General features: G+C 40.0%; 1 protein-coding gene across 1 annotated transcript in view; it reads right to left on the bottom strand.

Moving 5' to 3' along the window:
* Positions 1-10,734: 10,734 nt before the first annotated feature.
* odad2 (outer dynein arm docking complex subunit 2) overlaps positions 10,735-23,512 on the bottom strand; it is a 99,050-nt gene continuing 86,272 nt past the window's right edge. Inside the window, exon 21 of the mRNA XM_028434457.1 lies at positions 10,735-11,204. Within this exon, the coding sequence (XP_028290258.1) occupies positions 11,088-11,204 (117 nt within the window). The 3' untranslated portion in view covers positions 10,735-11,087. The remainder of the gene's footprint in view (positions 11,205-23,512) is intronic.

Raw genomic sequence — 23,512 nt, forward strand, 5'->3', positions numbered from 1 at the left:
TTTTTCTGCTGAAAACATTAAGTAGTGGTGTTTATTAATCCTAGTCCCACTCTTCACATTTTAGTAAAAGTATTTAATTAATTTTGCGTATTTAGTTGTAAAATGTCAGATATACTGGCCTCTAAGGGTTGAACAAGTGAATTTTTCTATTGGCTGAAACGTATTCTTTGAATTCCCCTGAGTCATCAGCTTTCACTGTTGGCCCCGCCCCTCCTATAAAAGCTGAGAGGAGGGAGGAGGGTTTCCTCAAATCACAGCTCTCAGTGAGCATTGATTGACAGTTTTAATGTGTCCACTGTGTTTCGTGTGAAACAGCCCCGCTGTAGCGGTGATGTTTGTGACTCTGTGCTTCTATAAAAAGCAGATTCTGATCTAATCAGAGGGTTCATCAACCTATGTGTGTATTTACAGACACATCTATGCTATGAGCGTATTCCTGTCTGTCTCTGTGTGAGCGTGGACGTGTGTGCACGTCTTATTGCTATGTGCGCAAAGTGGTGATAGAGCAGGGTTGTTTGCCCCTGAGTGTTGTCTGTAAGACTGTGTGTGAGCCTCACGTCTCGATTGCCTTTGGTTGTAGTGACACTTCTCAGCTTATGAACTGGCTAAGTGTGTGTGTACAGACACATCATTGTGTATATTACCGTCTGTCTCTATGCACAGCGCCATAAGGCAAGGCAAATTTATTTGTATAGCGCATTTCATACACAAGGCAACTCAATGTGCTTTGCATGATGAAACAATCAACAGCCTAAAATCAATAGGAACATTTAAAATCATCAGTAAAATCAATTAAAATCATCAACAAACACATTACATCAACATGACTAAAAATCTCTCTCTCAATCATACGCAGTAGAGAAAAAAAGTGACTTTAACTTTGATTTAAAAATGTTCACATTAGATGCTGACTTCAGCTCTGCTGCAGTTTGTTCCACTTCTTTGAAGCATAACAACTAAAAGCAGCATCACCATGTTTACTGTGAGCTCTGGGCTCCACTATCTGACCTGTGTCCATAGATCTGAGAGACCTGCTGGGTTCATACCTGACTAACATGTCACTGATGTATTCTGGACCAAACCTATTCACACATTTATAACCAGCAGCAGAACTTTAAAGTCTATTCTGAGGCTGACTGAGAGCCAGTGTAAAGATTTTAAAACTGGAGTAATGTGTTCTGATCTCTTTGTTCTGGTTCAGACCTGAGCTGCAGCGTTCTGAACCACCTGTAGATGTTTGATGCTCTTTTGAGGGATTCCTGTCAGAAGACCATTACAATAGTCCAGTCTGCTGGAGATAAAAGCATGGACCAGTTTCTCCTGATCTTTCTGAGTCATTAAACCTTTCACTCTGGAGATGTTCTTTAGGTGGTAGAAGCTGTTCTTGTGATAGATTTGATCTGATTGCTGAATGTAAGATCTGAGTCAATCAGAACACCAAGGTTTTTGACTTAGTCTTTAGCTTTGGTTTAGCTGAAGGAAGTTTTCACTCATCCAGCAGTTTACTTTTTCTAAACAGTTCAGTGATAGATATAGTTGTGTGTAATCTGCGTAGCTCTGATAATCAACCTTACAGTTCTGTAAAATTTGTCCTAAAGGAAGAATGTAAAGGCTAAACAGAAGAGGTCCAAGAACAGATCCCTGAGGAACCCCACAGGACATTGGTTATCTGTCAGATTCAAAGTTTCCAATGCATACAAAATAACTTCTCTCCTCCAAGTAGAACTTAAACCATTGCATTACTTTTCTATTTAGTCCAACCCATGTTTGCAATCTGTACAACAAAATTGTATGATCTACAGTGTCAAATGCAGCACTTAGATCCAATAGAATGAGAACAGATACTTTTCCTGAATCAGTGTTCAACCTTATGTCATTGATCACTTTGATAAGAACAGTTTCAGTGCTGTGATGAGAACCAAAACCTGACTGAAATTGATCAAATATTTTGTTGAATGTTAAGAATTGACTCAGTTGGTTGAAGACCACCTTCTCAATGATCTTGGCCATGAATGGAAGGTTGCTGATTGGTCTATAGTTAGCCAGTATAGAGGCATCCAGTGTTCTCTTTTTTAACAGAGGTTTCACAGCAGCTACTTTCAGGGATTTTGGTACGGTGCCTGATTGGAATGAGCAGTTAATTATTTGACACAAATCAGTGACAATTGACTTTACAACAGTTTTAAACAAGTTTGAGGTTATTGTGTCAAGGCAACACGTTGATGGATTCAGCTGCTGAACAGTTTCCTCTATTGTTTTTGGGTTCACTGTAATAAACTGTAGTTGACTCATCCCTCAGTGGTTGAAGCTGTTCAAGCTTTTTGTTATTTTGCTGGTTTGTTTTGATGTATAGGCTGACTGAGTGGGCGTGTCCTACTGCTACAGCAGTAACGACCATTATCAAGGCATTTTTTGAATTTCCCTCCTTGTGGCAGGTTAGCAGAAAACAGCGGTATAATTAGTTACTCTTATTGTACGTTCACGCCAAACGCGTTTCGGGCGTCAAAATCGTGCCTCACGGCCGTAGTTGAACGCTTGTGCTCATTGAAACAGACGCTTGTCACCAGCGTCGAAGATGATCGGGACGTGCGTCCAAACAAGTTGGGAAGGGAGTGCGTTTTGGGGAGGGGCTTCTCTGTTGCCGGTGGTGTTCATACAATGGATGATATAGTGGAGGTCAGTTACGTTCATAATTCACCCAGTGACTGTGAAGTGGTGGGGAACATTATTGTGTTGAGAAGGCGGTGTTTCCGGTCGGATGTATTTTGGTGTGACTCAGTGTGTGTATTGTGATGTCAGAGGGCTATAGAGAAGTGTGGTTGAATGGAGAATAAAGTTTGGAGTTCCTTGCTGAACACGCCCCCTCTGACTCCCGTTCATTGGCTGTACATTATCCAGAGAGTGACTTGGCTTTATTTGAATCTCAGAGTGGTCGAAGCTCCACGTAATGCCCCAAAAGTTCAACAATCCCAATTCTAGCGTTGGCCGCGTTGGAGGCGCCGGAAGCACGTCAAAAGTCTTCTCCGCCCGAAAAGTGCGGAACACGCAGCGAGACCTCCGAAGCTCCCTAGAAGCGCGTCCACCATATATTGTGAATGTACACCTGACGCTTTTGATGTTTTTGACGGGTTTGGTGGAAATGCGCCATTACGTTTGGCGGACGCTGCTCGTTTTGAGATTTCAAGCTATTGACGTGCGTCCTGGGTGAATGTGGTTCTTACGAATCTAAGCACAAATATCAGGACATTTTGACGAGTCTGTTCGGAGTTATAAAAAAATAAAATAAAGGTGAATATTTTCAAACCATTTCTCAGATGAAGCGGAGGGACAATTGACACAAAATGTGCATTATAAATCCACTTTATTCTCCAGACCTTTTGTTTCTTATTGGCACAATATAATATTACATGATCCAACTAATATCAGGCTGATCATATATGTAGGCATTTCTAATAATTATTTGTATTGCTACTCAGACCAAGAAACATGCTTGGACTTGCATGTAGCTGACACTGTAAGTATTGTATCTTTAAAAAAAATGTAATGCCTGTAATTAACTTTCATGACAATACAGTAAACCACTGCTGTCACAACCAATAAGTAAATTATGAATAATGCTGTGGAGTTTTCTCATTTATTTTCTTGTTTTTCATCTTGGTCTTCACACTGTAATGGAGGAGAATGTCAGGATTAATTAATATCGTGGAAGTTTTTTTTTAATATGTTCTCAAAACTTGTTTGCAAGGGCAGAAGAGGATGAATAGAAGGCTCTACTGAGAGGTAAAAATTGATGCAAAGTCCCCAGAAGGAAGGAAACGAATGCAGGGAGGCAAGCCGCAGAGCAAACAGCGAGATGCATGTCCTGATGTGTCGGACCTGAAGGTGTGAGTGTGCTGTCAAATAAAAACTCATTTCCAGGCCTAGAACAGAAGCTGTGTTCAACGCCTACCCTGCCCTGTTGGGTGGACTGAGATCTGGAAAGATGTTGTGCTTACACATCTTTTAGATGGTAGCATAAAACACAAAAATATCTCTATATTTGTAACAAAGTGTTCCCATTCATAAATTAATCTGGTCAGATATTATATTATGAGAAGAGATGTGGAATTAAAACACTTAAAAAAAAAAAAAAAAAAGCTTCATCTATCTCCTGGACCTGTTGGAAAACGTCTGCAGAAGGCGGGTTGAGGTCAAGGTTAGGCCAAAGCTGGGACGCACAGGGGTGTGGCAAATGCCAGGGCCCACATGTTTCCTTCAAAACAGGATAAACAACATCAGGGATATCCCTTCACTATTTCAATCCCTTTTGCTCAGCCAAAAGAAAAGCATGAGCTCTTGAATGGTGACCAAAAAGTCCAGAGTTGGACGTAATTGCGGCCCCTGGTGAGGCGTGGATGCAGAACCTCTAATTTCACGTGAATAATGTCCCTGTGTTGGATGGCAGTCCAAAGAAAGTGGCAGTTTCTTTTCTCAGAGGGTTTGTGGCTTTACTAATACACTTAGCTGTGGCTTTATGACCAATGAGCCCGTAGGGCCAGGCTCCTGAAAACATCGCACCACTTCCTCACAGCCTCACCCCTCAGCTACACAAGGTTCAACGTCAAGTTCAGTCAAGAGAAGAGAAGCAAACAAAATACTGCACGAACTCAGAAGAATGACCACTTGTCATGTTTCCTAATGAAACTAAAATCTCCCCTGAGGCCGAGTGTAAAGGATCCATCATTCAAGCCATTTTTAATCCAGTAAACTTGGAAGCGCCTTAATTTCCTTGAATTGTTTTTACAGTATCTAACTGAGTAGATGGTTGGTTCCCACTGGTTGATCTCAGTGATTATATGGGAGCTAGCTTGGTAAATCAATGTTTTTTATTATTATTTTTTTTCTCTACTTGTCTGCACATGCTGTCAAAGGTCAACACTACAAGAAGTACAATCATTATGAGACAGCAATGCATGATTTGTTAATGCAATAAAATAAATTGATTTATTTTATTGCTTAATTGTGACCATCACCAGCCCTCCCTAAGGAAGGGTAGGAAATATTTTATTAGAGGGAGGATATAAAAAGGGAGAGCAGTGTTTCACCTAGGTGGAGGGGGAGGGGGAGGGGAAAGGGAGCAGGGAGGAGAGACTCAAAGTAGGAAAAAGAAAGGGTGGGGAAGAATGGATTATTTTACAGTGAGGGTGAGATGTGAAGTTGTAGAACATATTGTACTTATTATGTTGTGTAATCAAGCCAGTGTAGTGACAAGTGTGAAGCTTAGCTATAATGGTGGTGGCTGTGAACAGGGGGAATGAGTGAATGGTAGTACCTCAAGCAGGTACTTGGGATTAACGTGTCTAAAGTTAAACCCTGTATGAGTTCTATCCCACATCCCAAGGCGTGCCAGTGCATCGTAGACCAGTATTTGTGCAAAAAACGCCACTACAAACCCAGGAACTGCCCCGGGCCCGCAGAAGCAGCCAGGCCAGCAGAAAGAGTGGGGGCCAAGGAGCCCCAGGCCACCCCCCATGGCCGAGCAGCCCCCCAGACGCCCCCGACATCCCAGGCAGAGAAGCAGCCACCGCCCCCCACACACACATCCGAGGAAGCCCCGAGCAGCCGAGCACCCAGCACATCCCGCCACCGACCCCAACCCCAAGGGCCCCCGCCAGAATCCCGCCCCCCATCCACTCACACCCAAGCACCCAACCCCCTGAGGGGAGGGCCCAGAGAGCCCCCAGCAGAGGAGCAAAGGCCCTCGCCCAGCAGACGGCCAGAGCCGCACCAAAAGGGCAGCGATGAGCCCAGAGCCAGCATGGACCGGACCCCAGGCCAGAAGGACCCGGAACAGAAGCAGCACCAAGAGCAGCCTCCCCAGGGACGATGACCACGCCCATAGCCACCTAGGGAACCAAGGGGACGCTACAAGTCCCCCTGCTGGCCCCCAGGCACACCGACCGAGCACCCCAGAGCGCGCCAGATCACCTTTCCTTGATGCCGCCCGCGCAATGAGCCCTAGACAGCCCCCCACCCCACCCCACCAAAGGGCCCAGCCACACCGTAGAGCCTGGCTCACAGGGTTCCGCCAAGCCGGGGCCACCCAGCGCCACACCCGGAGGCATGGTAGGGCGCGGCCCGCAGGACAGGGAACCCCCAAGCGGTGCTCCCCATTCAACCATATGTGTATGTGGTGCAATAGCTCCGGAGGGTGAAAGTGGTGATCCCCCCCTCCGGGGGGTGGTGTGTTGTGTAATTAAAATTGGAGAGATTAGTAGGGCAGCCAGAGGTGGGAGTGCCGCCACCGCGCCACGACTTAGTAGCACAGGCGGCAGCCTCCTCCACCCCTAGCCCCACCATCCAGCCCCCTAAGGGTTGGGTATGTGAGTGTGGTGCAACAAGCAGGTGAGCCAGACCACCTGGTTGTGAGTGACGTGAAGTGTCCATGTAGGAGGCCTGTCTGGTATGAGCCCGGCCCGTCCGCATGGCAGGCCACTGGAAAGGGTAGATGGCGTAGACGGGCATGCGGCACTGCGAGCCCCAGGGACGCGCCGAGCAGCACAGCCAGAGACCCACCCCGCGGCACCCCCCGAACCATGTCGGCCACACGGAGCACGGCGGGACCCCCCACCCCCCAGGCGCAGCCAGGCACCAGCCACATTACCAGGCGGCACCGCGCCAGCGGCACCCTCAGTGAAGGCGCGCCCCAGGGAACCAGGCCAAGGTGCCCAGACCGGCCGGCGGAGCAACCCACAGCAACACCTCGCCACCCAACAACCCAGGATGCTCGCGCCGCCCCCAAGAGTAGCCACCTCCAGCACCACCTCCACCCCAGATAAACACACAGGCCTGAGCCCCAAGGGCCACTCAGATGTGCACGGAGGGGGCAGGAGAGCAACACCAAACAGCCCAGGGACCTCGAGAGCCCCCGAAAGGGACGCCCGCCGGCGCAGCGGCACCCAAAACACCCCAGCAATCCACTCAAGCCACCCAGGCCACCCCACAAGCCCATGGAGGTCCACAGTTAGATCAGTGTGATAGTAAAGAGTGGTGCTGGCAGTCGCTTGCAGGCTAGATCATCAGGCTAAGAACGAAAAATCAAGATTTAATGCAATTAGAAAAGGAGTCCAACGCTCCTCAAAGGAGGTTATTTTATTTTTTCTGAGAGCAGACATCTTTTCCATGTTTGGTAAGTAATAATGCGTGAAATTAGGGGCTTCCAACCCACCCTTGTTTTTTTTTTTTTTTGGAGGGTTGAAAGGCTTATTTTGGGTTTTTTATTCCTCGCATATAATTTTGTAATTGCGGACTCTAATCTTTTGAACCATTGTGTTGGTGGTTTCAGTGGGATCATAGAGAACAGATAGTTTATTTTAGGTAAGATTTTCATTTTAACTGAGGCTATTCTGCCAATGAGTGAGATGGGGAGATTGTTCCATCTCCGCAGGTCTTCTGTGACTTTATCCAACAGTAGATCTAGGTTCAGTTTAATTCATTCATTTAGGTTTGGTGATATATTTAAGCCTAGATATCTAATAGTATTTGTGGGGGAGGGGTATTGTGGGTTGTGGGTTCCATGATTTTTTTGTTAAAGGGAGGATTGATTATTTTGACCAGTTAATGGAATAGTCTGATAGTTTAGAGAAGCTGTTTATTAGATTAAATAATTATTCTAATGAGGATTGGGGTTCTTCCAGATAGAGTAAAATATCATCTGCATAAAGATTGATTTTGTGTTCTGAAATGGATGAGTGGATTCCTTTAATAACAGTATTCTGACAAACAGCTGCTGTGAGATGTTCAACAAATATTGCAAAAAGCAAAGGTGAGAGTGGGCAACCTTGTCTGGTTCCCCTCTGCAGGGTGAAGCTTTGGGATGTTATTTTGTTTGTGGTTACTGAGGCCTTAGGTTTAGAGTATAGGGTGGAGATCCATTGTATGAATGATTCTCCAAAGCCAAATTTGCCAAGGACAGCAAGGAGGAACGACCAGTTTACTCTATCAAATGCTTTTTCTGCATCAAGTGACAAGATTATTGTTTTCTTTTTAGAGTTCTGTGACATGTTGATCAAATTAAACAGTCTTCTAACATTGTCTGTGGAGTGTCTATTTTAATAAATCCTGTCTGGTCTTGGTATATAATTGACTGTACTACTTTCTCTAAATTAATGTTATTGATATCTGAACGCTTTTGTGCAAGTATTTGACTTGCTCTGATAGGAAAGTAAACAGCATGCTCAAGGCTGTTGGTATGGAGGTTGCATTGCATCCCTGTTTTGGTGTTAATGCATCAGAAGAAGCACATAGATCAATAGAGGATGGTGATCATGGTTTGACTTTGGCGTTGACACAATATGTGGTCTGTAAGCATCTTTTGGAATTTAATTTTCCAATTTTGTTTAGATAAGATATGTTTTACCTAGTGCTGTCAATAGATTAAAATATTGTGTGATTATTATGCTCTGTGATTAATTAATCTCTTTTTTATTCTCATCTAAAAATAGCTGAGAAATGCCCTCAACTTGAGGTTACATTATTGTGGCAGTTGGAAACATTGATGTATAACCAAGTGTCTTTATAAAGTCATTTATTGTTTTTAACAGACTTGAACCATTTCCATTCCTCTGTATGTGAGACTAGACCCAAAGGCTGCTGACACAATGTAGTTTAGACCATCAGGGGAAATTTTGACATGTACATTAATCAATATACAAATAATAGAATATATAAATGAAATAAAACATCAGGCCAATATGTAGTGCTATAAGTTAGCACATCATAAACAGTAAGAACACTTTTATGATCAATGCAATAAATTAAACACCAAACTTGTTGCTTTTTCTTTCCTTCAGATAATATGTAATAAATAAAGTCTCTAAATTCCCCTTAGGAGTAAGTGTGAGTGTGAGTGGTTGTCTGTCTCTGTGTCTGTTGCGCTGTGATGGACTGGCGCCCTGTCCGGGGTGTACCCCTGCCTTGCACCCAATGTGAGCTGGAGATAGGCACCAGCAGACCCCCGCGACCCTGAAATGGGACAAAGCGGGTCAAAGAATGATTGGTTGTGTTGGATGTGAGGTACGTGCAGACGGTTTGTCCCAGCCTAATTTAGACTGGAAAAATACACTTCTATTAGAAAACTGATGTTTGAAATCCATTAACTGTGGATGGATGAATAACTGTAGCTAATTTCTATTAGTACTGAGTGGCTGCTGATCGTAGTTCGTGGTATAGTGAATAAATATGTAAATTTGTTTTAGGAGGTGGATTAAAATGAGACATTGATATCACAAACCATTCATTTATAATACAGTTAACACTTCAGGCAAAATCACTACTTTGTAGTTTAAAAATATTATATTATGACTATGAGTCTTACTTTCCTTTTAGGCAATTAATTAGTTTTGACACGAGTATGTCACAGAGGTTGCAACGCTCTCTGTATAGATTTAAAGAGCCGGTAATCATTGGTAATTTATTCGATCCGAGTGGTTTTGAAACAGTAGCTGCCTTGAACTCCGAGTTTGGACTTTCTGGAAGGAAGTGGCTTCTTCAGAGAAACTTACTCACTTGTCCATTCTTCCTTCCATCGCGCTCCTCTGATGACCCCAGTAAACAGCTGGGAGCATTTAAACTTCAAAGGCTGATGAAGATTTTTAACATTACATTTTCAGTGTTTAGCAAATTTCAAATTATCTCATGTGGCCGATATTAAGGACAAATGTCCCGAGAGTTTTTCAGACAGCTTCTGTGATTTAGACCAGAGTATCTTAAGCTAACTTGGTCCAAACCACAGACGGAAATCTCATACCGTAACCAGACACTGCTGAGCCTGGTATAATCTGTTTATGATCATTAGTCATAGAGGACAAAGATAATAAACCATACTGCATTAAAACAAAAACAAACAAAGGAAACATAAAATAATCACTTTTAGGTAACAAGGTCAGAATTCTTAATCCTACGTCTTGAGTAACTGCAATGCAAGAACTTTAGCACAAACATCATTCAACATCAGAGCAGAGTTGACAAATTAATGAGTGTTTGAATATTTTTGATTTTTTTTTATTTTACTGCAAAATGAAAATCTCTACAAAATCAGAGTAAAATTAATCTATCAACGACATCTGTCCCGGATAGAAAACACAGTTACAGACGTTTCTCATTCATCAACAATTTATGAGTCTATATCTTAGTATAGTATTTATTTAGTTTTTATCTTTCTGTGTGCTGTCTCTGTCCATGTGCTTATGTCTGTGTGTAAACTGTATAAAAGGAGGCTGAGCGAAGCCAAGCAGATGAGGGTGCTGTTTAGATACTGCGGTCTTGTTTGGATTACTTCTTTCACAGAACGTGGCTCCAGTCACACTGTACTACACACAAGGCATTTGGTACAGAAAAAAATCATTTGTATGACAATTTACATGTGGAGACATTCAGGAAGTTAAAGGGGTGATCATGTCTGTATGAAGCCTAAAACGTACCCGTGGCTGCGATAAAGACATAGTTTCACTAAAGCAGAGGCAAATAAAAAACACATACACTTGAGTTAAAATTAAAAACTATTTTATTTAAAGGCTTAGACTAGGAACAAGAGATACAAGATATGTTCAACTCTTTAAAGACTTCACAGGCGAAATAGATTACAGATAACACCACAAACACTGAGCTAAGCACTGGAAAGTTCTAATAATTTGTAGCATTGATGGATTCTTTTTTTTCTCCAAATTTCCCTTCAATGTGCTCTTTATTACCCCTCTTGTATTTTGTTCTTATTTTAATTACCTCTAAATTGTTCCAAAAAACACTTATATCCAACAAAGCAACACAATGTTTGGACACAAAGGGATATGGATTCAATCCCCTTGGCAGCCAAAAACCAACAAAATGACATTTCTGTTATTTGAAGACTAGACAACATACCAAAAACTAATCCTGCTATTAATTTAGGCTTTTAGGACTGTTTTAAATTTACTGCAGTGGGTTGTTGAGATAATTACAGAAGGAAAGCCTGCTGCCGAAGTCAAGTAGAGGTAAAAATGAAAAGAAATAACCCTGACCATCTTCTTGGTATTTCAAGTCAGTTGTAGATCCTGCTGCGTGACTGATCGTCAGTTGAACAATCGAGCCTGCCTGTTCGCCTGGGCCAGAAGTCGGATGTTCCTCACGCATCCCGCCGCAGCCTCCTGAAGCGTCTCGTCATCAGAACCCATGAGTTGGATCAGAGGCTGTGATCAGTGCAGAGGGCAGAGGTTACAACTTGGATAAGCAACATGTCACCAAAAATGGGCCTAAACCTGTTTAGGTTCATGTATCATATGCAAACAAAAGAGCGTTAAGCACGTCAATAAGTAGTTGGTGACATATGTCGGCGTGTCAGCAGCAGTGACCGACGACAGATGGAAGCTGCAGAGATATATGGTGTCTGTGCAGCAACAGGCTCAGACAGCAGTAAATCTGCAAAGGGTTGGCAGCTGCGCACACACATGCTTCTGGAAGTTTGTTCAGATGGGATTCGTGCGGGGCAAGCTCGACATTAAAAGCTGTAACATGAACCGCAAGCAGCCAAACGCCTTTCTGCCACTGCATAAAGGCAGGTCGGATCCCATTCAATTGGTGTCTTAAAGGGACCCTCCACTGTTTGTACAAATGTGGTCTTAAATCTTTGAAATGTTTGAAAAACGCGTTATGTTCGCACCATGTTCATTTAATTAACTTTTAAAAATGGGACTACTTTACAGTTTTAGAGCCTGTGTTCCACCATCTTGAAATCACGTGATTGAAGACGTCACACAGCCCCATTTGTCTGTAAACATCCCATTGTTTTCTATTGAAGTGAAGCATTCAGCCTGATTTGTAGATAATTTAGCAGCTTTTTAGGTCAAAAGGACAAACTGTACTGCCTTTTGTTGCTCTAAATCAGTGGTTCCAAACTTGTTGTGCCATGGTACACCAAAGGAAAAGTAAAAATGTGAAGGCACACCTATTGTGCAAAATAGCCTTTATAACACTTTATATCACTCATATCATGTACAATATCTATAAATGTGCATATTATTTACTAATGCCAAATAAAATGTGACAGACAACTATATTACTTGTGATATATATATATACATAATAACATAATAAATTATGTAGGGTTGTCACACCGTTTGGGAATCACAGCTCTAAATAATCAGGAAAAGTTAAAGATGTTGATGTAACCCTCTTTGGTTTACCAAAAGACCATAAAACAGTTGTGACCTGAAAAATAATCTATGACCGCTGGGGGCGAGAAATCCAACTCTGCGGGTTGGTAGTAGACAATGGAGCAGAGAAGAAGAGCTCAGTGCGTAGACACGCTCTGGTGGCTGAAGTTAGCGAGTAATCACAGACTATTGAAGGACTCCCACCCTGTTGAAGACGCACAAACCCTGAGGATAGGAGTCCTTTTGAGTGGGACAATGTAGCATTTTGGCTAAAAAAGCTGCTAAACAATCTAAAAAGTAGGCTGTTTGAGGTCTTTGATCATGTGATTTTAAGATTGAAAAGTACAGGTTTTAAAATGGTAAAGTAGTTCCATTTTTAAAAGTTAATAAACAAATATGGTGCAAAATAATGTGTTTTGTGAGGCATAGATCTTCTAACAAGTACATTCTAAATATTTTAGGCTACATTTGTAAAAACCGCAGAGACTGCAATAAAATCACAGCATCGTGTCACTTATCTAAAGTTATCAAAGGTTCTGTGTTAAGGTTCTGTCCAAAAAAATGTACAAAATTCTTTCTGGCAGTTTTTTTATCAGCAGAAAAATCACTACATTATGTTAGTGGGCAGTGGTGGACCTGAAATAAAATCAAAGGACATGCAAGCACAAATACACTGGCTCTCAATGTATTTTGTGGTGCTTTGTGTTTAAATCCCAATAGTGTGTTACTGAGGTTTCTAATGCCACGTTCACATTTATTTCAGATGGCCTTGTTTACAACCATAATGAACAAAAGGCAACGTTCAATCCCTCAGCTGGGCTCTCAGCACTTTACCCTTAAAAAAGATATAGTGTATAGTCAGTTTATGGAGAAGGATTTTAGCAAAAAATAACTGCTACTGGTTCGTGAGCGCTGTGCAGAAACATCTGGAAGGCCACATACTTCTTGATCTACAGCAACACAAATGACTCCATCCAGACTGTCTCTGTCAAAGAACATAATCCATGGACTGAAGGTTATAAAAAGTTCTGTTTAGCAGCTGAATTAGATGTACTTTGACTCCATGTCTCCACCCAGTTATTTCTTAGTTATTCATCCTCATCTGTGATGGAACCCTGTAGTGCAAAGGAAAATTCAACCCTAGTAGTAATTTAGGGTGTGCAATGGTGATATAGAGATAAGAAAGGAAGGCCTGGGTTGCATTGTAGTGTTAGATGTGGAAATTGCATATTCTACTATAGCTTCTCTCGGCAGTCCAAAATGTATAACTGGGTTTGTGGTTTTCTATTTCTACATGTTGGCCTGAATTAGCCAAGATCCAGGAAGTCAAATAAATGGTGTTCCTGATGTTCCACTGATACATGGATTAGATATTGACTATTCGGCTTTGCAGAATTAAGGTTGAAATTCAAGATATTTTCCATCAAGAGAGGCAAGATGGGATAAACAAAACTCAGGGTTCTCGCCAGCACTGTGAGCATAGGGGTTCCCTACAGTAGTGTTGTAGTAGTTGAGACCGGTCTTGTTCATTTTAAAGGGGACATATCATGGTTTTAAATCCTTCATTTTTAAATATAAATCATACAGTTGTGGTCTATATAAAGCAGAACTGCAATGCTTGGGTCTGAATTCCTCATTATTATAGCTCCACCCCTTTTCTACCCCTTTTCTGATGTGCTTCTAAGAGCAACTCGTTTTGGTGCGGTCTCTTTAAATGCAAATGAGACACTTCATACCCCGCCCCCTCTCCAGGTTCAACTCCACCCTGCTCGGCCATTTTTGTAGTTTGATAGAAGAGATACGATTATCTAGCAGCGCATAAAAAGTTTATTCACACGTTATTTACAAAATGTCAACAACGTTAGACTTGTCCATCCAGCCTTACATGTTCCAGCCAGAGTCTGACCCAGCGGAGCGAGATGAAAATGAAGATGATGAACCTGCAGAACCCTAACAAGGGAGCTAACACAAGCACCGAGCTAATGCTAGCACCAAGCTAACGTCACGAAATGCATGTTAATACAGTCTTTTCAAAGACAAAAACGGCAAAATGAAATGACTAATGAAAACTTTAGACTTAAATTAAATCACGTAGGCCATATCATCAAGGATCTAAAACGAGCACACAGCGCTAACATATGAAGTCTGAAGACGGTGCAACTGCTAATGCTAACAAAACAATGACAGGGACGTCTTATCACACTTTTTAGCGTTATTTACAGCTTACCGAAGTGCTCTGTTCGTCGTCTCCAAAGATAGAAGGAATTGAACCCTCAATCAGACAAAGTCTTTCGGCAAATCCTTCTTTATACTGGCAGAGGTTGATGAAGCAGTCATCATTGAAGTGCTTCACACACACAAAAATGACCTTACCCACAGATGTGGTACATTTCTGTGAAAAATAAAACTCAACCAGGCACTTCGAAAAGGTTCTGATGCTGGGAGACGTTGTAATGAAGCGTGTGGGTTACTACATCCAACAACCCAACATTTTGACTTATCCTCTCGTAACTTCTGCATCCTGGAGCTTGGACTACAAAATAAAAGCGAGAAATAAAAATGGCGGATTGCTCGAAGTGTTGGACCTGGAGTTGATGTCCTAATTTGGCAGTTCCGCTGACGATATTGTTCAAAAAACGTAATAGAGAATCGAAAAATCGAAACAGATTGAAAAATATGACCAAAACAGAATATAAAGATATCAACGGAGCACCTGAAGAGATTAATTTGGACTTTTCTGTACTTCTAAACACTCTAAATATACATCAAAATGCATTTAAGGGCTAAAAAAGTGGATTTAGCATCATATGTCCCCTTTAAAGGTCTCGGTCTCATCTCGGACTGCCCGGACTCGTGATTTTCCCTCAAGACTGTTAGAGACCAGCACTAATTTCAGCTTTTTTTAAACCTTTTTATAATGTGATAATAACAGGGAGAAGAACGGGATAAAACAATCCTTTATTCATTATTTAATCCACCCTGTATAATGACCACAACCTTCCTTAATGTGTGTGTGTGTGTGTGTGTGTGTGTGTGTGTGTGTGTGTGTGTGTGTGTGTGTGTGCGTGTGTGTGTGTGTGTGTGTGTGTGGCTGCGGTGTCAGTTTGGACCGCGGAGCAGAAGGAGATATGAACTAATCACCGGTAAAAATCCCAATAAAACTCCAGAAAACAATCACCAGGAATAAATATTATCTCCCTGGTAAAGACAGTAGCTCTAACAACTGGTAAAATGATAAACTGATGATATTACAGCCTGTGAATGCAGTATGGGGACGCACCAGCTCTGCCTCTGGGTCCTAGTGCCTGCCGGCCGATGAAGCCTGTTCCGTTTAACCGTGGTCCGTGTGTGTTTAATAAGTTTGTGTGAAAGTCTGCATGTTTATGCCTCTGTCCATCCACTCTTTTCATTATATCCATGTCTTTTAAGGCTTTTATTACATAGTATCGGCTGTAGTCCGGGCCGCCGCCATCTTGGATTATGTCGTCACCAGCGCGTCATCACCACAAGTTGCACAAGCGCAGAATGACTCAAATAACTGTAAAGTCTTAAATTAGTCTATTTTCTTTTTTAAAGTGTTGTTTTTTTGTGGCTTTAGATGTTCCCTACAATATAAACAGGAACTACTGATTGATTTGTCACATGACTTTTCCAGAGTTTGAGTTTGTTTTATTTAGTTTCACATCTACCTGTAGCTCTATGTTTTTTAGACTGATGACAACTTGTTTGTAGTTTTATTTCAGAAAGTTTCACTTTTACAGTTACAGTTGGAAATCTTTGTTAATTTAATATTCTAGTTACATTACAGCAACCAAATTAAACTATATCAACTAAGTGAATAAATAAAAATAACCTGTGTAAAGGCTTTTTCAAACTAAAAAATGATCTTGTGAACTCAATGACCTGTTGACCTGCACAACTCAAAGAATCAGAATCAAGAATCATTATTTCTTGGTAGAAATACTTTTAAACACTTGCTGTACATTCAGCTGACATAAAAATCTTGTTTTCAAATATGTAGAATAATTGTGAATTTATCAGAAGCAGTAGTAGTTTTAATATTTTAGTTCATTTTTTCAGGCACCTTTTTTGTCCGTCAAATGTATTTAAAATAAACTAAAATTAAAGAGAGAATGTTATTTAACTGTTGAACCTTGTCATAATTTTATTTATTTATATGTATTTTTTAAATTGAATTTTTAAAAAAAATGTATTTAATTTAATTTTCTGTTTCTGTTTCTAAAACCAAAAAAGTAAACGTTAGAAGATGCCTATCTTTTCATATGGTGCAGCCGGAAGTTGCCATTTTCAAAGTAAGAGCAGGTAAGAGGACAGTTTAACAGAAGTTAATGATGGTCATGGATCAGTATGTTGGTTCTTAAAACAATAAAAGAGAACGTCTCAGGGAAGAGGACATGATTGCAGAAAAACATCATCCACAAACACTTTGATGTGATGCATGCAAACATTTCTGCAGATGATAAATCTTGTTTTGTGACTTCAAAAATCCATTGAGAGTAACATTTTAACCTGGACTAAATACAAAGTCAGATTTTGGTGCTTTGGTTAGAAACACAGCAGCGTCCTAATACACGCTCTTACTTTGAAAACGGAAACTTCAAGTTAATCAATCAATCAAACTTTATTTATACAGCACCTTTCATACAAATTAAATTGTAATCCAAAATGCTTTACAATATTTTACTAAAGTGACTGACAAAAGGTCAAATGATAAAAAGTTTTAGGGACTAATGCACACACGTAATATAATAAAATAATTTAAAAAATGACAAATACAAAGCAGAGAAGGGAGGAGAAAATATAAAACATTAAAAGCATAAAAATAATAGCATAAAAACAGACAACTTAAATATAACAGTAATAAAAGATTTAACATATCAAATCATAAAATTACAAGGCATGAAAACTATACAGCGCTACACAAAAGCCAAAGTGAATAAATGGGTTTTCAGCTGCCCCTGGTAGGCTGTTCCACTGTTCCACTGTCCATTGAAGGAGTCGCCAAACTTTTTACTTTTCCTTTAATTCATTATGACAAAACAAGCGTTTTTTTTTTTGTTGTTTGTTCCTGTTTTCTGACATTTGATTTGTAGTTTTCAGAAACAGAAAATAACCAGTTAATAAAGTTTTGTTTCTCCCTTCTTCACGTTGATACAGAGAAATGCCTTGAATTTCAATTTCATATTTTTCATTTAAATTGACATTTTTGGTTTCTTTATATCCTTTTCTAAACAGAAAATCCAATGACTAAACCATACACTGACCTGACGCCCTGGATCTATTATCAGTTCATTTTCAAGCTAACACACTGAGAGGGATTGGTAGAAAATATATATTATTAGAATGAGAGTCGTGAGACAAATCTCATTAAATCCCAATCTCATGCTTTAGTGCTTCAGGCATTTCCTCCAGGTTGTTAGGTTGATGTATATCATAGTAGAGCTGAGGTTGACCCCTGCCTCTCTCCTGGTTACATGCAAACTTTAGCCTCCGCTCTGCACATTTGTGTGGTCAACCAACAGCCAAGAAACCAGGAAAAGTCCTATTTTCAGGGCAAATGTAAACAGTTAAAAACTGGGTGAGTCAGTGTGTGTTTAAATGACCAATAAAAGCAGTGAAACTACAGCTCCTGTCTGAATTAATATCGTGTTTTTTAATAAGCATCACGTTTTGTCAATGTTGGAATATTTGTATTTGGGTTTACACAGTGTTTAACATAGCATCCAATAAAATCTTTGCAAACAAACTCGCACCCTCAGGTTGCAGAAAACATGCAGCTCACTAAACAAGTGTCTTTTGTGGACAGCGAGGATGCCTGAGAAGTGCCAGAGAGGGCCATTTTGCCAACCTAATAGCATGTTATTCAGACATCGCCAAAACAGCACAGCTCCACCAAGATAAGTGTGTCTCTCTTTGCTGCTTCGCTCTTTCCCTCCCAGCTGGGTTCTCAGGGAACATAATACGCCACTTGTTGGTTATTCCCAAACTGTGAACAGTGGAAACATGAACACTTGCTTGGCGCTGAAAAACCAGTTGTGAGTTTTTGAGGTTTTTGCACTTCAGAAGGATCAGTGAGTTGTGACCAGAGGTGTAAAAAGTACTGATAGATCTGACTCGAGTAGAAGTACAAACAAGTCCTACATAAAATACTCAAGCACAAGTAAAAAGTAGCTCAATTAAAAAGTACTCAAAGTAAAAGTTACTAGTTACTTTCACCCCCTCCACGTTTATATATGGAAATAAATGTTGCCACGGTTCCTTGCATACAGTAAACATCTCATGTAGAAACTTCAAAACGAAGAGACCAAATCTTGCACAATTAGAACTTCATTTATTTTCTACAAAAGCATCTGTTTGAAATAAAAGGTTTGTCAAAATGTACAATTATTTTTTAAATAAATAAAATAGGCAGAAGCTATCAGTACAATGACCGTATCAATATACCAACATTCTAGCTCTCATTGGCTAGTTTAAGTCACGTGACTAAGACTAAACCTAGCCCTGAACCTAAAAATTGTTGCGATATAGGGTTATAACCTAACCCTAAGACGCTACATACGTATGTGTACTTCGGTAAACGTACCAATAGCAGTCGGGGTTGTCAGACAACCGTACAAATAGACACTTTCAATAAAATAACACCAATAAATTCATTTAAAAATAAAAAAAAATTCTCAGGCTGTAAGTATCGCTGCATTTATGAACTCTAAAATTGAGAAAATAACCATTTAATGCTGTTTTGGCGTGATGCATTATGTTTAATCTGATTGGTCGGCTATGATGTGATATATTTGATTGTTGTCTGGTCATTTCATTTTTTCTAGTTTCACAATGTCTGTTGATAGTAACAGTTGGCTGTAAAAATGTAACAAATTACTTTACTTCTTTTAAAATGTACTTAAGTACCAGTAAAATTACTGATTTAGAAATATACTAAAAGAAAAAGTACAAGTACTCATAAAAGCAACTCAATTACAGTAACGTGAGTACTTGTAATCTGTTATTTTGTCTGGCTGTGCCCTCCTAAAACAGAGGTGGTGACTACATCGTGTGATGGCAGCAGGTGTGATGGCAGCAGACGTGCAGCCCAGGAGGGCTTTGCATATCGCCTCACGTGCACACATAACCGTCTATCACCCATGGAGGTGGCACGGTGTTAAGTGTGCAGGATCTAAATCCACCCCTTGTATCATGTCTGACAGTCATTATGGCTCCAGCAGCCCCCTCCCTGCATTCCCGTGTTGGAGGCAAACAGCCCAAACAGACGGCCGTGTTTAGCCGGGTCCAGGGGAAGCTGCAGAGGGAAGTCAAGGTAAACAACATTCCCTACAGCCTCCAGTGGGCCAGACACTGTTAACCTGCTATTTCTAGGTCTCTGAAGAGGAAGAAAATATGGGAAGGTAGTTTTCAAATCAACAACTCAAAGGAATCTCACTTCTGCTCAATATGAAAAACACAGAGTAACAAACAGGAGATATGACTGACCCAAACTATAGAGGTAATATTTATTTCCTCAAACATGATAACAGCTCAGCTTTCAGCTTAAAAAAATAAAAAAAGATTCAAATAAACACTTCAGTGATCAGACGTGAAAGTAAGAGATTACAAGTACTCACGTTACTGTAATTAGGTTGCTTTTATGGGTACTTGTACTTTTTTAGGCCAGGCTACAGGACTCAAAACACCCTCACTTTGTTATTGTTCTTCTTCTTGTTCTTGTGTACACAAGTTAAAATTGCTAATCCTCTGTTATTCATGAACGGATCGGGCAGAGATTTGGTAGATATAATCTATGGATGTGTTCATATCAACGTTTGGAGCCCGATTTTCTCTGATTTCTCATTCATTTGCTAGTCAAATATTACGACAGTTAGTGGTACCGAATCATTGGCACATACCAATATATAAATGGGGCCCATTTCGTGTCAAGGGGGCACCAAAGGGACCCCGGGGTCCCCTTTTTTTCAAATAACTACTCCTCCGTTAATGCTTGTTGAATTGGGCTGTAATCTGACATGGATATTCTATGAGCAGATGTCAAGAGCCTCTGGGAGACCTTTTTGAAAGGGGGGGTACGGGTTTCCGGTCATTTCTAAATTTATCGGAACAAAGTGGTGTGATATACCGTTTCAAAGGCAATTCAAAGTAGATTACGATTTTACATCGCACAATTTCATTTGATTTACTCAGTAGAACCAAGTCATTTCACTGAATTTTCAGGAACGTGGTATGTGCTATTTGCCACGGAGACGTTGCCCGGCCATAGTTCATCAGAACTTGTTTGACTATATTTCGTATTCAGTAATTTTACTTGTATTTAAATACCTTTTAAAAGAAGTAATTTATTACATTTCTACACCCAATTGTTATTGAGTATTTATTTATTTTTTTTTAAATGATCAACGGACATTGTGAAACTACAAAAAATGAAATGACCAGACAACAATCAAATGCATTACATCATAGACGACCAATCAAATTAAATGTAATGCACTGCTTCAAAACAGCATTGTATGTTTTCTCAGTTTTAGAGTTCATAAATTTAGCAATACTTATAGCCTGAGATTTTTTTTATTTTGAATTTAATTCATTGGTGTTATTTTATGTAAAAAATAATTTTACATTTTGACAGACATTTTATTTCATACACAATCCTTTGTGGAAAATAAATTAAGTTCCAATTGTGCAAGATTTGGTCTCTTCTTCTTGTGTTTACTGTATGGAAGGGAACCGTGGCAAGATTTATTACCCAAAATAAACATAAGGAGTGAAAGTAACTAGTAACTTTTACTTTGAGTACTATTTAATTCAGCTACTTTCTACTTGTACGTACGTAAGTATTTTATGTAGGACTTATTTGTCCTTCAGTACCATTTCAATCAAGTAACAGTACTTCTTCTTGAGTAGACCAGTGTGACTCTTTACACCTCTTTCTGTGAGTCAAAGCAAACATGAGCTCCAGGCGAACACAGTACAACCGTTTTTCTCATTTTGATTACTAGTGCAGTGCCCGTCGGAAGTATGCATTCATGTGGGAGCATAAAGGGTATAATTGCGTATTTTTGTATCTTTCTGTTGTGTTTTTGTGCATTTTTTGCATACTAATTGTTTTTGTTGCCATTGTGATTCACGAGTCATTTTGTGTATTTTTTGTATAAATATTTAGTTTTGTGTATTTTGAGCCATTTCCATATTTTTGTTGTATTTTTCTGTAATGTATGTTTTTCATTTAGTAAATTTTTATTATAAATACTGTGTGCGTGTGTGCGTGCGTGCGTGCGTGCGTGCGTGCGTGTGTGTCTACGTCCATCTACTCTGTGCACACGCATCAGCCGTGTGTGTGTGTGTGTGTGTGTGTGTGTGTGTGTGTGTGTGTGTGTGTGTGTGTGTGTGTGTTTGCTACACCAAATTACTCCAAAATAACAGATACACACACTTGGGGTATTTTATGTCGAACTCACACCACGTTGGGGAGATATTCGCTGCACACACGCACGCACACAGACCTTTCTGTCTTTTATGTCACGGGAATAATATTAAATAAGCATGAAATATTAACTTAAATTACTTTTAGCGGTACAAAAACGTTTTTAATATTGACCTTTTTTTTTAACTCAAACAAACTGTGACACGGTGACGTCATGAACCTGGAACCGGAAGTAGCGCGCTCAATACCGCGCTCTTACCGAGAGAGCCGTAATTATAAAATTAATGTTTTGACCATTTTTGCTACACCAATTTACTCCCAAATAACAGATACACACACTTGGGGTATTTGGAAGATGTCTACTAAGTTTCAGGTCGAACTCACACCGCATCGGGGAGATATTCGCTGCACACACGCAAGCACACAGACCTTTCTGTCTTTTATAGATAGATGGAACATTTTCACTGTGCAAAACCTGGCAAACGGGCCCTGTTTATTGTTTAAACAGTAATTTTCATAAATGTATTTCACAAAGCTTTTTTTTTTTTAATGAAAGAGCCTTTTTAATTTAAATGGCTGCTGAGGCCGTTGACTGGGATTTATGGTTTCAGCAAACAATCAGCAGTCTTCTGGAAGTGATGGGAGGCACAAGAGCAAAAGCCTGGCAGTTCGACTCACGACAAAAAGAGAAAAATATTGCCATATAAAACTGTGAGATACCAAGAGTGGATGTCAAATTAAACAGTGAGGGCAATTCATCTCTCGTGAAAAATACTTGGGTTTCTTTGAGAAGAAAAAAACACTCAAGTTCCTTTTATGAACACATTCTAGTTTCTACAAATAAACAGAAAACAGAAACAAATCAAAAATATACAATATAATTAATCTCTTAGATTTTTCACACTTAAAGCTGCTAAAGACTGAAATAGTGAAAATCTCATTGATCAATAAATCGAAAATCATTTGCTCGGAATAAGATGTAAAGGTTGAAATTGCAGCTAGAATGTTTATTTTGATCTCCACTGACTCTGTGGAGTCCTGGAAATAGGGTTTCTCGAATGGGGGTATGTGTACCCCTAGGGGTACACGATGACACTACAGGGGGTACTTAAGAGAGAAAGAGATTGAGAGTGGAAAATTAACAACATGAAAATGATCTTGATTAGAACAAGGGTCAGTATTGTTCCCACACCAGGCGGGAAATGATAAATCTATATATAGATAGATCTATGCATGAGGCACTACGTAAATACTGTTTCATTGCACTTGTTTACAAAGTTAGTTTCTTTAAAACGTGTGTGATCACTCATTCATTCCATCATTGTGCTCTAGAGTTGTTTTTTTAAACAGTATTTTGAGCAAAATGTGGTACATGGATTCAGAAATAAGAGAACGGGGTACTTGAGCCAAACATGCTTGAGAACCACTGCCGTAGACAATCCAAAGAAGTGTTTTTCCTTTATTTCAATTGTGATTTCTTGTGTTTTCTGTCAAAAACTCAGCAAATAGTCTTCCCAACACATTCCTGGTGTTTTCACTGAATGTTGCTGAAAATAAGTGGCAGATGTTTATTTTAGGGCTTACACAGAAATCTCTGAATCCGACATATATTGAATATCTCGCGAAATGGAAGAATACTACAAAGAAAGATCACAGTAAAAAAAGAATGAAAAACATTTCTATGTATCCATCTATGGGACTCCACATCCCACAATGCAATTACGCAAAACTTTTCCAACAATGTCAATAATAGTGTTTACAGTAGGGATAAAAAAAAACTTTGAAGCAGCAATTTCAACATTTTACATCTTTTTATTCTTCAGCAAATGATGTTCAATATATTGATCTATGATGCCTACACTATATATCTTTATCTGATTAAAAAAAATAAAACAAT

Source organism: Gouania willdenowi, chromosome 20, assembly GCF_900634775.1.
Source record: "Gouania willdenowi chromosome 20, fGouWil2.1, whole genome shotgun sequence".
In the NCBI taxonomy this organism is placed as follows: Eukaryota; Metazoa; Chordata; class Actinopteri; order Blenniiformes; family Gobiesocidae; genus Gouania; species Gouania willdenowi.